This window comes from Nycticebus coucang, chromosome 9 (assembly GCF_027406575.1).
Source record: "Nycticebus coucang isolate mNycCou1 chromosome 9, mNycCou1.pri, whole genome shotgun sequence".
Taxonomy (NCBI): domain Eukaryota; kingdom Metazoa; phylum Chordata; class Mammalia; order Primates; family Lorisidae; genus Nycticebus; species Nycticebus coucang.
In genome coordinates this window covers 72,043,860-72,061,055 of record NC_069788.1, presented here as the reverse complement: position 1 = coordinate 72,061,055, position 17,196 = coordinate 72,043,860, and the positions used below count along the sequence as shown (strand labels likewise).

Below are 17,196 nucleotides of genomic sequence, written 5' to 3'. Positions count from 1 at the left end.
GCCTGCCACAATGCCCTGCTATTTATTTGTTGCAGTTTGGCCGGGGCCGGGTTTGAACCTGCCACCCTCAGTATATGGGGTCAGCACCCTGCTCACTAAGCCACAGGCGCTGCCCTGTCCTTTAACTTTTTATATGCTATATATAGGTAATATACATTGGATATGCTATATATTGGATAGTTTCGCACTATTCAATATCAATTAAGTAGGTACTACTTATTTTGAAAGTCCTTCTGAAATCTTCTTGTGTTCAATTCTTAGTCATGAGTTCAGCAATTTTTATTAACTATTTTTCAGTCTGATCACCTCAAAGGACAGTTGCAGCTATTTGTCCTGTTTTGTCAATTTTGAGATCCACATTTTTTTTCACATTTTTTTTTTTTTTTTTTTTTTTTTGAGACAGAGTCTCATTATGTTGCCCTTGGTAGAATACCATGGCGTCTCAGCTCACAGCAACCTCAAACTCTTGGGCTTAAGCAATTCTCTTGCCTCAACTTCCCAAGTAGCTGGGACTACAGGCTCCCACCACAACGCCCAGCTATTTTTAGTTGTAGTTGTCATTGTAGTTGTTTGGCATGCCTAGGCCAGATTCAAACCTACCAGCTTTAGTGTATGTGGCTGGTGCCCTAGCTGCTGAGCTACAGGCACCGAGCCTTTCTTCACAGTATAGTATCTCTAGAATTAGGTTGGGTGTTAGAGGCCATAGGATGTAATAGTTTAATTACCAGGATTTTGTCAGTTTACATAGTACATGGTGGTACCACTTAAAATCATTGGTGTTTTAGATTTTATGAATACAGAATATGGGAGGCCTTGCTGTTAATTAGCAGCAATATTAATATTGTGGGATTTAGCTGTTGAACTTATTTAGAAGCCCTTTCAGCTTTCAATTTTACTTTTATCTGTTACAATATTACAGGCTAAACACAGCAGAGATACCATGTCCAGAACCAATAATGCTAAGAAGTCATGTTCTTATTATGGGTTTCATTGGTAAAGATGATATGTAAGTATATTAAGGGCCTAGTAATTACATTCTTAAAACCGTATTTTTTTTTAATTTCAAAAAAGGCATTTAATTATAAAATTTCCTTTTAAATAAGCAACAGCACACATCACCACAAAATTATTTAAGTGATCATATCCACAGGCTGCTCTTGTAATTATAGGCTGAAAATTTATGACTGTTCTCATTAACAACATTTTCTCTCCTAGAGTGACAAGAGCTTCTGAGAATGTGTACACTTTCCTAAAGTGCTACTAAAAGTATCATAAACACAGTTTGTGCAGCATTCATGTACATCTCCTTTTATTTATTACACTCCAGACTTATATTTAATAGTTCTCTCTTCATTTCTCTTTTAAAACTGTATTTTTAAGTACTTTGAATTATCCAAAATATGAATACGAAGTCAAAGTTAAATTCAGGAACTCATTCTAAAGAGTACTATATACCTCATTGCTGAATATCACTATGATTTCCTTCCAAGTACTCTCCTTGGCCCTCTGGTGACCACAGTGATATTCAGCAATGGGGTATGTAGCACTTTCTCTAGGATGAGTTTGCCAACTTAATTGTCAGACCTCATAGTTCCCATTTAAATAGGTTTTTCATGACTCTTCAACTGTATTAATGTATAAGTTTTCAATTTACCCTTTAATGTCCCAAAATGCTTCCAAATAACAGCTAACCCCATGTTTGAGAGATGTTTTATACAGTCTGATGGGAAAGCACCTGTTTGTTGGGAATTTCTTGGAATGCTTTATCTGTGGTGAGATAAATGGTACCACATACCGTTCACATGATGTGTTGTAGATGAGAGGCACATGTAGCTATGTAGTATAAGACGCGAAAACTTGTTCTTGGTCATTTTTTCTTAATTATGTTTATTCAAGACCTGCACCACTCTTGAAAAACATCCAGTTATCAGAATCCAAGGCTCGGGAATTGTATCTACAGGTCATTCAGTACATGAGAAGAATGTACCAGAATGCCAGATTGGTCCATGCAGATCTCAGTGAATTTAACATGCTGTGAGTATGTTTTGTCTTTTAGGAACTATCTGTAAGTCATTTCATGTCCATTAAAACAATAAACAAAATCCCAATGCAAGAAGTCATACTAAATTCTAAAGTTTTAAAGTTGACTTCCACATGGTAACCATGTAAGATATGGCCTTTCCCTTCAGTGACCTTAGAGATATGACCACTTTAACATTAACTTAATGGACTTTGAAAATTTTCTCAGTGTTCACCTCTTGATAATCAAGGTGGACTCTTACCTACTGTGCCGAGGGTGGCGGGTTCAGGCCCGGCCCTGGCCAAACTGCAACAAAAAATGGCCGGGCGTTGTGGCGGGCGCCTGTGGTCCCAGCTGCTTGGGGGGCTCAGGCAAGAGAATCGCGTAAGCCCAAGAGTTGGAGGTTGCTGTGAGCCGTGTGACGCCACGGCGCTCTACCTGAGGGCGGTATGGTGAGAATCTGTCTCTACAAAAAAAAAAAAAAAAGAATAGAAATTTTTTTAATGATAAAATGTAGTGAAGTAGAAATATATCATATCTTCTGTATCTGTATCTTAAAAGATACCATGGGGGAGATGTGTACATCATTGATGTTTCTCAGTCCGTGGAGCATGACCACCCACATGCCTTGGAGTTCTTGAGAAAAGATTGTGCCAATGTCAATGGTGAGTGGAAACTAGAATTTTTAAACAGCTTGTTTGTGTATGTTGGTTCTGTACTTAGTTAAGGTATTGATATAAAATATTATCACTGAATTGTGATGCAATGACACTTAAACCATTTTATGAGAGGTGGTGTATATTTTTATCTCCTTGTTTCCCTATAAAGTCATTGGAATGATAAGCTTTTTCCTCATAAAAGCGATCACTAATGTTTTTCCTTCCAACAGATTTCTTCTTGAAGCACAGTGTTGCTGTCATGACTGTGCGGGAGCTCTTTGAATTTGTTACAGATCCATCTATCACACATGAGAACATGGATGCTTATCTCTCAAAGGTAAGATGGGTGAGGAAAGAAAGCAATAAAAAAAGAGCAGTATGGACTTGGTGCCTGAAGCTCAGCGGCTAGGGCACCAGGCACATACACCGGAGCTGGTGGGTTCGAATCCAGCCCAGGCCTGCCAAACAGTAGACAACTACAACCAAAAAGTAGCCGGGCATTGTGGTGGGCGCCTATAGTCCCAACTACTTGGGAGGCTGAGGCAAGAGAATCACTTAAGCCCAAGAGTTTGAGGTTGCTGTGAGCTGTGACATCACGGCACTCTACCAAGAGTGATATAGTGAGACTCTATCTCAAAAAAGAAAAAAAAGTTTCAGATTTAGGGGCATTTCAGAGTTTGAATTTTTGTGTAACACTTCTGAGGAACTCACATTGCATAGTAAGTTTATACGTTTGGACAGCTTCCTGATATATTTTTTGGTCTTCTATTTCACAGACGAGGAATTGAGAATACACCCAGCTGGCAAAATAGCCATTCCACTCCCCAACCCATGAGTCAACTCGGTAGTCAGTTAACTTTAATCATCTGGCAAGATTACACAGATTGTCAAAGTTCATGAATGTTTAGTAGGAAACGTGTTAGTTATTTGGTCATTGATGCTTTCCCCTTGTTCCTCGGTGGCCTTTCTGAATATGGAATTTTTTTAATTGCAAAGTACACATAACATAAAATTTACTATTTTAACCCATTTTATGTGTGTGGTCAGTGGCTTTAAGTACATTCACATTGTTGTACAACCACACACCGCTGTTCATCGCCATCTTACCAACCCAAACAAAAACTGTACCCATTAACAATTCCCATCTCCTGACCACCATTATTCTACTTTCTGTCTTATAAATTCAGCTACTCTGGGTCCCTCTTGTAAGTAGAATCACACAGTGTTTGTCTTTCTGTGACAGGCTAATTTCACTTCACGTAGTGTCCTCACAGTTCATCCATGTTTGGCATGTGTCAGGACTTCTTTTCTTTTTCAGGCTGAATGATAGTCCAGTGTATATTTTGTTTGTCCATTCATCTGTTGATGGGCACTTGGGTTGCTTAGACCTTTTGGAAATAAGCTGCAGTGAACAGGGGTATATAAATATCATGGGTATATAAAGACCCTGCTTTGTATTCTTTTAAAAATAAACCCAAAAGTAGAATTGCTCAAATGGTATTTTGATCAAATGGTATTTTAAGTTTTCATGAAACCACCATACTGTTTTCTGTAGCAGCTACATTTTATATTCCCACCAACAGTGCATAAGGGTTCTAATTTTTCTAGATCCTCACCAGCACTTCGTATTTTGTTTTCTCTATTTCCGTACCCTCACTAACACTTGTTATTTTCTAGATTTTGTTTGGTTTATTGTTTTCAAGAGACAAGGTCCTACTGTGTTGCCCAGATTAGAGGGCAGTGGCTATTCACAGGTGCCATCATAGAACTCCTGGCCCCGAGTGATTCTCCTGCCTCTGCTTCCAAGTAGCTGGGACTACAAGTGCACGTCATTGTGCCCAGCTTGGCTTTTTAAATTTTTACTTAGTTAGCTTTTTGACGATGAGATACTACCTCATACCTGTTAGGGTCTCATTGTGGTTTTGGTTTGCTCTTCCTTGATGATTTGCAATGTTGAGTATCTCTTGTGTACTTCTTGGCCATTCGTGTAACTTTTTCAGAAAAATGTCTATTCTAGTTCTTAGGTGGTTTTGGTTTTTTGTTGTTGAGTTGTAAGAGTGCTTTATATTTTCTGGATATTAATCCTTTATCAGATATATGATGTGCAAATACTTCTTCCCATTCTGTGGGTTGCTTTTTCACTCTGTATATTGCATTCTTCATGCTTTTTAAAATTTTGTGCTAGTCCAGGTTATCTGTTTTTACTTTTGTCACTAAATCATAGGATTTTGAACATTTGTTTTTTGGAATTTTTTTTGAGACAGAGTCTCACCATGTTGCCCTTGGTGAGAGTGCCGTGGCATCATAGCTCACAGAAACCTCAGACTCTTGGGCTTAAGTGATTCTCTTGCCTCAGCATCCCAAGTAGCTGGGACTACAGGCACCCGCCACAACGCCCAGCTATTTTCTTGTTGCAGTTGTCATTGTTATTTAGCTGGCTGGGCCAGATGCAAACTGCCCAGCCTCAGTGCATGTGGCTGACACCGTAACCTCTGTGCTGTGGGTGCCAAGCTGGATTTTGAACATTTGGCAAATATGCTCCTCCACCAGTTTTTAGGTTTTGTCCTCCTTTTCATATCCTCCACTTTTCCTGGAATGCCGTCCCATTTCTGCCTTTATCTTGCTCTCCCTGGCGAACTTTGAAGCTTAGTTCAGCAAGCTTTCTCTAGGCAAAATTTGACAGAAATCATCGTTTTCCTAGGTATACTTTCTTTTTTTGTGTATTTTTTTCTAGAGTTTCATACACATGCATACGTACACATAAATACACAAACACACACACCCAGTCTCATTCACCAATCAGCAAACACTTGGTTATCCACTGACATTTTTATGAACACACACGCCACCCCCACAGACATAAGCCCTTATTGCATTACTTTTCTTTTTTTTAATTCTCTGGGAGAGGATCTTCCAGAGATCTTCCAGGGTTTTTTTTGTTTGTTTGTTTGTTTTTAAAGAGGCACAGTCTCACTTTATCACCCTCGATAGAATGTTATGGTGTCACAGCTCACAGCAACCTCCAACTCCTGGGCTTAGGCGATTCTCTTGCCTCAGCCTCCTGAGTAGCTGGGACTATTGGCGCCCGCCACAACGCCCAGCTATTTCTTGTTGCAGTTCGGCCGAGGCCAGGTTTGAACCTGCCACTCTTGGTATATGGGGCTGGCGCCCTACCTGCTGAGCCACAGGCGCCGCCCTACATTACATTTTTTTTTAGTTTTGCTTCTCAAAACTGTAGAGATCATGTATTGGTAGACTGGAATGTCTTGTGATATTCAGATTTGGCCATTTCATCATTGATCCATAGGTCTATTTTCATATTACAGAAGTATAAAAGAAGTAGTCATGCTGTGTCACTTCTTACATTAAGTTCTTTTTAATTCTGTCACCCTCTACTAGATTGTGAACTCTTAATGGAAAGGAATTTTATTGTGGATTATTTATTGTCAGTACCCAATCAATACCTGGCACATAGTAGGTAACCACATATATCAATTGAATTAATACCACATCATTTTTATTTCTAAACTCTTCAATTTGGCTGAGATTTTAGAGTCTACAAGATAAAACACCCTACTGCCACCATCCTTTCTTCTGTGTGAAGTAGAGAATAGATACTCCTTTTCATAAGCAAAAAAAAAAAAAACCCTTTAGACTCTTCCACATCTTAAATTCAGTCATTGTTTGCTCAAAGAGATTTCTTTGGTGGTTTTTTACGGCAGGAGCCTTAGAGCCATGTACTCAGGATTTGTGGCCATTCTTTGCGATTTCCTTCACTAACTGCTCAGGAATTAGGACTGGTTCTTTCATTCTTTGGGTCTCAGTTTTTTCTCAGTAAATACTTTGGCTAATCATTTAAAAATAGTAAAAGTAGTACCCTGTTTCCCCGAAAATAAGACATCCTCTGAAAATAAGACCTACTTACAGGAAAGCTAAGACTCCCCTGAAAATAAGACCTAGTGCATCTTTGGGAGCACACCTTAAAATAAGACACTGTCTTATTTTTGGGGAAACAGGGTATTACTTTTGAAGGGGTTGGAGGAACTAGGGATCCTCCTAGATAAGAAAAGAAGAGTTTGATTTCTCCTGTTACTTTTGGGTTAATAACAGCTCTTCTGGTGAGGTCTAGCTAGAGAGCCCACCTGTACCAGTAGAGCTTACTAGTGCAACTTAGACAAGTTTATTTGAGTCTGGGAAATGGATGTGTCTTCTGTAGGTTGAATTGTAAAGACAACTAATTTTTGTTTTCTTTCCAAGGCCATGGAAATAGCATCTCAGAGGACCAAGGAAGAAAGGTCTAGCCAAGATCATGTGGATGAAGAGGTAGGATTTATTATCCATTCACAGCCATAGGAAACACTTTTGTTTTGGGGTCTTTTTTTCTATGATAGACTAGAGTATTAACTTGATAAGCAATATTTTCTATTTCCTTGAGAGGAATGATGGTGTATAATTTAACTGAGGCAAGGTACATGATTTATATTCTGTTACATGGGTCCAGTCAACAACCTAGCCCATTGTCCTAGATGGAGAAAATTTTTAAAGATCTTATTAGGATGTATGAGTGCAGAAGGAAAAGCCTAAATGAGACAACTATTTTAAATTGCACGTGAAAGAAAAAAAAAAACAGGAGGCTAGGCACCTGTAGCTCACGTGGCTAGGGCGCCAGCCACATATACTGGAGCTGGCGGGTTTGAATCCAGCCCCGACTGGCCAAACAACAATGATAACTACAACCAAAAAACAAAGGAAGAAGAAGAAGGAAAAACCTGTTTTTAATTTGCAAATGTGAATTTTTAAATGACTTACGTGTTGATTCCAGACATATTGTAGATTTTAAATATTTATGCTTTGGTAAAAATCAGAGATGAAAACCTTTTCATGTTGGAAGGCTGCATGAAGTTAGCTGTAATCCAATAAGACTGCATTCAAGAAACTTGAATTAGATATACTTAAAAATGTATATTATTTTATAAAAGTCTAACTACTATATTCTGGATATAAAAAAATGAAAACTTTGTTAACTTTAAAGTTAACTAACCTTTTTTTTTTTCCGAGACAGAGTCTCACTCTGTTGCCCTCGGTAGAGAGCTGTGTCATCACAGCTCACAGCAACCTCTTAACTCTTGGGCTCAAGCGATTCTCTTGCCTCAACCTCCTGAATAGCTGGGACTACAGGCACCTGTCACAACGCCCAGCTATTCTTTGTTGTAGTTACCACTGCTGTTGTTTTTTTTGTTGTTGTTGTAGTTACCACTGCTGTTGTTTTTTTTTAGCTGGTTGGGGTCGGGTTCGAACCCGCCACTTGGTATAAGGGGCTAGCGCCCTACCCACTGAGCCACAGGCGCCACCCTAACTAACCTTTTAATGGCTTTGTTGTGCCTGCTTTTTTTTTTTTTTTAATTTCAGCTTGCTTGTTCATTCTTCTTTGTTTGAAGTTTTTTGTTTGTTTGTTTTCTTTTTCTTTTTTTTTTTTTACTGTTCTTCTTTTAGCGATTCTCTTTCCCTTTGCCTCCCCAGTAGCTGGGATTACAGATGCCCACTACAACGTCCAGCTGTTTTTGATGTTAGTAATGGGATTTCACTCTGGCTGTCTCCTGCTCATACTGGTCTCGAACCTCCGAGCTCAGGCAATCCACCCGCCTCGGCCTCCCACAGTGCTGGGACTACAGGCGTGAGCCACCACGCCCGGCCTGTGCCTGCTTTTTGTTGGAAAGTATTTGAGTATTTGGTTGCAGCATGGAGGTCCACAGTTCAGTTGATCCTCTAAATGGGTATCAGTCATTTTTTACCTTAAGGACATCTTGATTTGGGTTAGATAGGAGAATGTAGAATTCACAGCAATAAGTGGTTGAAAATGAGAAAGCATTTTGGGGGCACTTTGTTGAAGTTTTGTGTACTCTGCTGCATTTTTCCATATTTCAATCAGATCTTTCTTAACATCAAACAGTGACTTTAAAATGTTATCTACTGAGAGCTCAATCAGTTCCATCTGTAGTTCTTAGGTGCCATGGTGAATAGACTAGGGGAGGCTGAAATGCTATTAATCATAGATCTATAACAGCTGTGTATTTTTCAGATGATTCTCATATATCATCCTGCTCATCAGTGACCTTTGCTAACTAGAAAAAATGTTCATCAAAAATTTCCTTTAGAAGAAGAAATGTTATGAAAGAAGTAGCTTTTTTTCAAATACTTGGGGTTTTGTTGTTGTTACTGTTGTTGGGCTCAAGCAATCTAATTGCCTCAGTCTCCCTAGTAGCTGGTACTATAGGCACCCACCATAACGCCCGGCTATTTTTTAGAGACGGAATCTTGCTCAGGCTGGTCTCGAACTCCTCCTTATCTCAGGCAATCCATCCACCTCAGACTCCTAGAGTGCTAGGATTACAGGTGTGAGCAAGTGCGCCTGGCTAATACTTGGGCTTTTTACCACATATGCTGTATAGACTGTTTTACCTTGCAAAGAAGTATTCAAGTCATTTTGATTTGACATGCTATCACACAGAAATGCTGCATTCCAAAAAAATCTTTCTTCAATAATTCACATTGCTAATTCTGTTCTTCGAAAAATTTAACTATCTGTTCTCACAGAGATAAAATTTTAGCCAGTACCTGTCCCTGCAATAGCCAATGCACTTTAGAATGATGTGGCAAATCCACCCTGAATACCTCATCATTCAACTTCAGCATGTTATGAAATTGACCATGCCATATTGCATTTGCAATGGTATAGTTAACAATATTTACAACTTGTTACAAAGGGTTACTTGAAATATCAGCTTTAGCACAGAGGTTTTACTGATGGAAAGTACAATGAAAAGAAGTGAGAGCATTCAGATCTATTAATATGTTTGTTTTTTTTCTGTGCGATAAACCCTTCATATTTTCCTGTCATGGAAGGTGCACTGTCTGTACTTACTAAAGTTACTGAATTCAGTCCAACTTTATAACATTTATCTTGTAAGTTGTTGAAAATATCTATTCCCTGTGTTCTGTTTGTAAGTGTTCCCAAAACAAGTATCTCTTCATAGTAAAGAAAACCTTCTGTTATGACCTGAGTGACATATAAAACCTGTGCAGAGTCAGTAGTATCAGTTGATTCATCCAAAGCAATTGAATAATATGTATTTTCCTTTCAAAGTATTACACGAAGTTCTGTTAAGTTGAAGGCTGCCGATCAGTTATGGGTTCTCCTTAAAAGAGGCAGTTGTTTGTACTTTGAAAGGTTATCAGGGTCTAAGCATTCTATAACCTCAACAGTGCATTCTTTTTTTTTTTTTTCTGAACAGCTGATTCAGGCTAGATCAACAATCCATTCTTTCACAGATTTTACATCAATGAATGGCTTCCTTTTCCCCCCAATATTAAGCTACTTTATAAATTGCTTCAGTGGCATTATTTCCAGGTCTTATTGCTGCTTGGAAGAATTGTCTTTGCTTTTGCTTTTCATCTTTTAATTTCTGCAATACTACTTTTCCTGCCTCTCCCTCTAATTAAAAATGTCTGTGGTCCTTATGAGCATTGAATTTCTTTAATGTTGATCTGCAGTATCACAGGTCAAGTAAATGATCTTTAGCAAAAACAAGATAATACTGCAATTTCTAATCATTAAAAAATTTCTTCAGCATTCTCTTGATTTTCTTTGATATGGTGGGCTATTAAGCAAACAGAATTAAAAAATACTATCGAGGTATGCAACTATTCACAAATTCCACTTTAAACAAACATAGGTGCACCATTGTCAAATGCTGATACAAACTGTCATACTCAACCCTCATGAACTCTTACCAGAGTTAACCAGCGTCATGGGGTAGTGGTACCAGTTAGGGGAAATTAGAACTAAGTCATGAGTGTAGTAACCATCAATTTAGCCCATATGGCTTACTAATGGTCTAATTATGCTGGCCAATCTGGAAGGATTACTTACTTCATTGGAACTTTTTTTTTTCTTGACAGTCTCACTCAGTTGCCCTGGGTAGAATGCCATGGTGTCATAGCTCACAGCAACCTCAAATTCTTGGGATCAAGTGATCCTCTTGCCTCAGCCTCCCAAGTAGCTGGGACTACTAGGTACCCACCACAACTCCTGGCTATTTTTAGAGACAAGGTCTCGCTCTTGCTCAGGCTGGTCTCAAACTCCTGAAGCTCAAGCAATTCACCCACTTTGGCTTCCCATAGTGCTAGGATTATAGGCGTGAGCTACTATGCGCGGTCTCATTGGAGCTTATTTTATGCTTTGGTACTTTAAATGTGTTCATTGTAAAAACAAAATAAAAAATATAAAAGGCAAACAAAAGTATGTTAATAAAAATAAGAGGATTAATTCTATAAAATGTGGATTCGTGGAAAGGGTGCACTTAAGGATCTAGATCCTTGAAGTCCACGTCTGCCCTGAAAGCCATAGGTTCTCCCACTCTTGGGTAAAAATAAAATTATTTTAGTCTAAGGAATCAAGATGAGTTTTTTTGTTTTTTGGGGGGTTTTTTTGCAGTTTTTGGCCAGGGCTGGGTTTGAACCCACCACCTCTGGCATATGGGGCCAGTGCCCTACTCTATTGAGCCACAGGCGCTGCCCCAGGATGGGATTTTTTGTGAAAGATTTACAGTAGACTTTTTTTTTTTAATTCTCAGAGCTCTTAGTGTAATGGATGAATATGAGGTACCTTACGTTTATCAGCAGCTTATGACCTGTTTTCATTGTAACAGCTGGGTAGGTGATTTCCCATGTAAGAGCGTGTTCCTTTGTAAGACACAGCCAGGCAACACTCTGTGACTGTAACTTCATTTCTTTACCTCCTACTCAGAAAAGCTTTTAGGAATGCAAATGAAAGGGGAGAAGTGTAATTCTAAGGAGAACTTTGAATCAGCCATAATGGTTCTTTTTCTTCCTTAAAATAAGTTACGTGCAAAATGTTACTGTATCAATAGTACCATTGCTTTTGACACACCACATAGCAGGTGTTACACTAGAGTGTGCAGACAGGTTGGCTCAGAGTCAGTGTTGAAGGTGATGAATATAGATTCCTCTGTGACTTGTTGGGGGTGAAGTGCTACGTGAATATGAGAAGTATGTCAATAGTGTCAATTTTTCTTTTCTTCTCTGTTAGGTGTTTAAACAAGCATATATTCCTAGAACTTTGAATGAAGTAAAAAATTATGAGAGGGATATAGATATAATGATGAAATTGAAGGAAGAGGACATGGCCATGAATGCCCAACAAGACAATGTAAGTAGCTTGGTTTGTATGTAGCAAGCAGATACACAAAAGAAAGGGACTTTCCCAAACCTGTTTGAGACTTTTAAGTTCCTCTGATCTTGAATGCTGGCTTCTGAGGTAGTGAGATGACTAGTTCCCTTTGTATTACAGATTCTCTGTACACATTGGATATAAAGGGAATTCATTGGTATTTCTGAGAGGGAGTGACACAATTGAATAACTCCAACAGACTGTAATTACAGAAAAAGAAAGATTCATATAGAAGTTTAGGTTAATAGTTTTTACACTAGATCCATTAACATGTGTTTCTTAAATTAACATAAATATTTCAGGAGAAATTTATTTCTGTAAAAGGCCAGGTAATAAATATTTTAGACTTTATGAACCAAGAAACAAAATTTTATTCATGAAACTGGAAATACATTAGTAATAATTGAACACAACTTTTTATAATACAGGTGTACTAAAGAGAATACTGGGGGTGGGTAGTTAACATTTCACTCCATTGGAGTTCAGTTAGCATTTGCCAACATCAAACTAATTGTAAATGTTTATCTGTAAAAACTACCAGGTGGCTGGTTGGATTTGGCTTGTGGGCCTGGTATATCTGGGCATGAGTAATACCCATATTATAAACTTTCTGTATACTATGAGGTAAATTTTTGATACTTTTTTATAATCACAGAACATGTAATTTAGCCACAGTGTTTTTAACAGAACAGTGAAAATTTCACTATCTAGCTTTATATTGATTCTTGTCTTTTTTTTTTTTTTTTTTTTTCGGTTACAAGATTCTATACCAGACTGTCACAGGACTGAAGAAAGATTTATCAGGAGTTCAGAAGGTATAAAGAAAATGTGTTACTGTTTCTGTGAAAACTCTTTTAAGGGCTATAAAATGTAATGTAAAGTATTATTAGAATTAAATTAATGATATATTATTATTAAATATAAATACTTTAGAATTCTGTGGACATTTTCAGAAATGTCCTCGTGTTCTAGCTGCAATAGTAGCATTGGAAAATTTATTTATTTCTCATTCTGTCTCTGAATTGTTCTGTTGTTGTAAGTGAGGCATTTGTGTTTTTTGCATCCTAGTTTTCATTTGTGAAGTTATTAAGAATAGCTGTATGGGGCGGCACCTGTGGCTCAGTCAGTAAGGCGCCGGCCCCATATACTGAGGGTGGCGGGTTCAAACCCGGCCCCGGCCGAACTGCAACAACAACAAAATAGCGGGGTGTTGTGGAGGGCGTCTGTAGTCCCAGCTACTTGGGAGGCTGAGGCAAGAGAATCGCTTAAGCCCAGGAGTTGGAGGTTGCTGTGAGCTGTGTGATGCCATGGCACTCTACCGAGGGCAATAAAGTGAAACTCTGTCTCTACAAAAAAAAAAAAAAGAATAGCTGTATGTTTGATAGTTTTTACAACCAGCTTAGAGAAACTGTGGAAGGTGGTCTCCTGTAAGTCTTTGTGGAGCAAACTCATGAGTTGAACAGTGATTTTTTTTGTTTTTTGAGACAGAGTCTCACTATGTCACCCTCCGTAGAGTGCTGTGGCATCACACCTCACAGCAACCTCAAACTATTGGGCTTAAGCGATTCTCTTGCCTAAGCTTCCCAAGTAGCTGGGACTACAGGCGCCTGCCACAGTGCCCGGCTATTTTTTGTTGCAGTTGTCCTTGTTGTTTAGCAGGCCCGGGCCAGGTTCAAACCCGCCAGCCTCTGTATGTGGCCGGCGCCTTAACCAGTGTGCTACAGGCTCCAAGCCTGAGCGGTCCTGTTGTACTGGATTCCTGGAGTGTTCTTTTCTTTTTTCTTAGGACAATCCTGTTTTATTTTACATTTTAGAAGGGCAAGGATTAAGTAATTCTAATCTGGGCAATGATAAAGACAGGCCTTATTTTTTCTTAATCTTGTAATTAAAGGCTTCAGTGAAGTATCACAGTTTGCTTTTTGAGAATTTTGTCGTTTCTGTGGGAAGAATTGGTTTAAGGGAATATATGACAGGTGTTATAGGGAAGTTGTGCTTTGAATTCCAGGACAAGAAGATTTTGTAGCAACTAGCTAGAAAATCTTTCTGTACAATTGCCTTTTAAAGATTGAGTTTTAGTGGCTCAGCACCCATAGCACAGTGGTTACAGCGCCAGCCACATACACTGAGGGTGGCGGGTTCAAACCCAGCCTGGGCCAGCTAGACAACTGCAACAAAAAAACAGCTGGGTAAGGTGGCGCATATGGCTCGAAGATCCTGGAAGCTCTGAGACCGTATGCTGGAGGTGGCGAGTTCAAACCTAGCCGTGGCCAAAAACTGCAAACAAACAAACAGTCGGGCATTGTGGCCGGCGCCTGTAGTCCCATTTACTTGGGGGGCTGAGGCAGGAGAATCACTGGAGCCCAAGAGTTTGAGGATACCACAGCATTCTACCGACAGCAACATATATAGTGAGACTTTGTCTCAAAAAAAAGAAAAGATTGGGTTTTGGGCATGATGGCCCATGCCTGTAATCCTAACACTCTGAGACGCCAAAGAGGATTGAGTTTCGGAGGCCAAGACCACCCTGGGCAGGAGCATACCCCATGTTTAAAAAAAATAGGAAAATTAACTGCCTATAGTCCCAGCTACTTGGGAGACAGAGGCAGGAGGATTGAATGAGCCCAGGAGTTTGAGGTTGCTGTGAGCTATAATGATGCTGTTGCATTCTGGCTGGGGTGACAGAGCAAGACTCTATCTCCAAAATAAAATAAAATAAAGACGTGGTTTTATCTTCTAAGAACAAAACTTCATTCTTCTAAAACTTGTTTCATGCTGCTTTAAAAAACTGTGTTAAATTTCAGGAAAAGATGAAAATTTCTTGTTTGGGGCAGTGCTTGTGGCTTAGTGAGTAGAGTGCAGGCCCCACATACCTGGCTTAGTGAGTAGAGTGCAGGCCCCACATACCTGCAGGGTGGCACGTTCGAACCCAGCCCCGGCCAAACTGAAACAAACAAAAAAAATAGCCGGGGGTGGTGCCTGTGGCTCAAAGGGGTAGGGTACCAGCCTCATCATATGCCAGAGGTGGTGGATTCAAACCCAGCCCCAGCCAGAAACTGCAAAAAAAAAAAAAAAATTGCCAGGCACTGTGGCTGGCACCTGTAGTCCCAGCTACTTGGGAGGCTGAGGCGGGACAGTCGCCTAAGCCCAAGAGCTGAAGGTTGCTGTGAGCTGTGACACCAAAGCACTCTACCGAAGGCCTGTTGACAGACTAAGACTCTGTTTCAAAAAAAAAAAAAAAAGGGACAATTTCTTGTTTGAATATTTCCTCCCTCAATTGGATTAGCTTATTGCTACAAATGAAGCTTATAGGAAAATAGCTGTGAAGTTATCCAAGTAAATGTTTATTTTTTATCTCTATGTATCTTTCACATCTTTCCAAATCCCAACTGAATCTTCCTAATTAGCTAAAAGAAACAGAACAGTTCTGTTTTTGATCTAGGTCACCCAGTAATGCTCATATTTCTTTGTTTGGGCATGTTCACAAGCCTTACTGTAATGGCTACTTTCAAGCGTCTTCCATGATGTTGATTCTGTTATTTTGAGGTTTCAGTACAGGAAACATCAAGTCCAAAATCTGAATTCTGGTATTAACACATCTAATGACAACAGATAACTACTTTGTTTAGAATAACATGGTTCTGTAATAATTTCAAGGTTCCTGCGCTCCTAGAAAATCAAGTTAAGGAAAAGACTTGTTCTGATTCAGAAGATCCTGGAAGCTCTGAGACCTCTGACTCAGATTCTGAAGAACAAGGAGACCATGCCCATCCCAAGAAACATGCCACTAACCCTGACATTGATAAAAAGGTTAGTCAAAAACTTAAATTTAGGCTCGGCACCTATAGCTCAAGAGGCTACGGCACCAGCCACATACACCAGAGCTGGCGGGTTTGAACCCAGCCTGGGCCTGCCAAACAACAATGACAACTACAACCAAAAAATAGCCAGGCATTGTGGCGGGTGCCTGTAGTCCCAGCTACTTGGGAGGCTGAGGCAAGAGAATCGCTTAAGCCCAAGTGTTGGAGGTTGCTGTGAGTTGTGATGCCATGGCACTCTACCCAGGGCTACAGCCTGAGAATCTGTCTCAAAAAAACCACTTAAATTTAAGGCCAGGTATGGTGGCTCACACCTGTAATTCCCGCACTGTGGGAGGTCAAGTCGGGCAGATTGCTTGAGCTCAGGAGTTCAAGGCCAGCCTGAGACCTTGTCTCTACTAAAAATGGAAAAACTAGCCAGGCATAGTGGCACCTGCAGGCTGAGGCAAGAGGATCACCTGGGCCCAAGAGTTTGAGGTTGCCGTGAGCTGTGATGATGCCATGGCACTCTGCCCAGAGCAACAGAATGAGACTGTGCCTCAAAAAACTCCCAAAAAAGTATAATTTACTTTTTCTTCAGTGTCACAGCATGGCCACTCTCATTTCTCTTTGTTCAAGAATCTAGCTAGATTATGATGGCTGAAAACATTAGTAAGTACCTCTTATTATAGTTTTAATACTTAAGTGTGAACTTTGCTTTTGGTGGTAATATTATCTAGAGATTGGGCTGCTGTTAAAAGCTCTTTACTCACTGCATAAAAAGACAACACATTATATTCAGTACTTTGATTAAAAATGATTATCATTCATGTGAAATACAAGTGATGTTACCGTTGATTTGTGGTAAATATGCTGCCATTCGAGTAGTGTACAATAAGATATTCTGAGAGGCTGTGTGCTTTCATGTAACTTACATTGCAGTGTATTTTTCTAATTCTAATATTTTATTATTAGTCATTAATCTTTTACTTTGCTTAATTTATAAATTAAATTTTATCATAGGTTTATATGTATATGAAAAAACGTAGTATATATAGGGTTTGATACTATTTGTATTTTCTGGCATTCACTTTACAGGTCTTGGAACATAACCCCCCCAGATAAGGGGGACTCCTATATCTCCTTAACCCTAACCCTAGACATAAGAGACACTGCTGATTGAATTGTATGTGGTGGCTATGCAACTATTTTTCTGTCTTAGCTTAATCCTTTAAACCTTATAAAATTTGGATCCTAATACTTTTGAGGGACATACTTGATAACTAGTACAACTTTTTCTCTATGTCTACTAGAAATATTTTGCCTCTTTCCCTACTTTCATTTCTATTAGAATATGGAATTTATTAAAAAAGTAATACCCTCAGGGCGGCGCCTGTGGCTCAAAGGAGTAGGGTGCCGGCCCCATATGTTGGAGGTGGCAGGTTCAAACCCAGCCCCAGCCAAACTCACCCA

At 39.4% G+C, this 17,196-nt stretch overlaps 1 protein-coding gene and 1 non-coding gene across 2 annotated transcripts in view; one reads left to right on the top strand and one right to left on the bottom strand.

Moving 5' to 3' along the window:
- RIOK1 (RIO kinase 1) overlaps positions 1–17,196 on the top strand; it is a 39,956-nt gene that overhangs the window by 14,985 nt on the left and 7,775 nt on the right. Inside the window, exons 9-16 of the mRNA XM_053601049.1 lie at positions 920–1,006; positions 1,897–2,034; positions 2,582–2,685; positions 2,910–3,016; positions 6,937–7,002; positions 11,789–11,908; positions 12,691–12,744; positions 15,584–15,736. Coding sequence (XP_053457024.1) covers positions 920–1,006; positions 1,897–2,034; positions 2,582–2,685; positions 2,910–3,016; positions 6,937–7,002; positions 11,789–11,908; positions 12,691–12,744; positions 15,584–15,736 — 829 coding nt within the window. The remainder of the gene's footprint in view (positions 1–919; positions 1,007–1,896; positions 2,035–2,581; positions 2,686–2,909; positions 3,017–6,936; positions 7,003–11,788; positions 11,909–12,690; positions 12,745–15,583; positions 15,737–17,196) is intronic.
- Positions 5,904–5,981, bottom strand: LOC128595223 (small nucleolar RNA U2-19). Its single transcript, XR_008382871.1, has one exon. It is a non-coding gene; the product is annotated as a small nucleolar RNA U2-19 (small nucleolar RNA).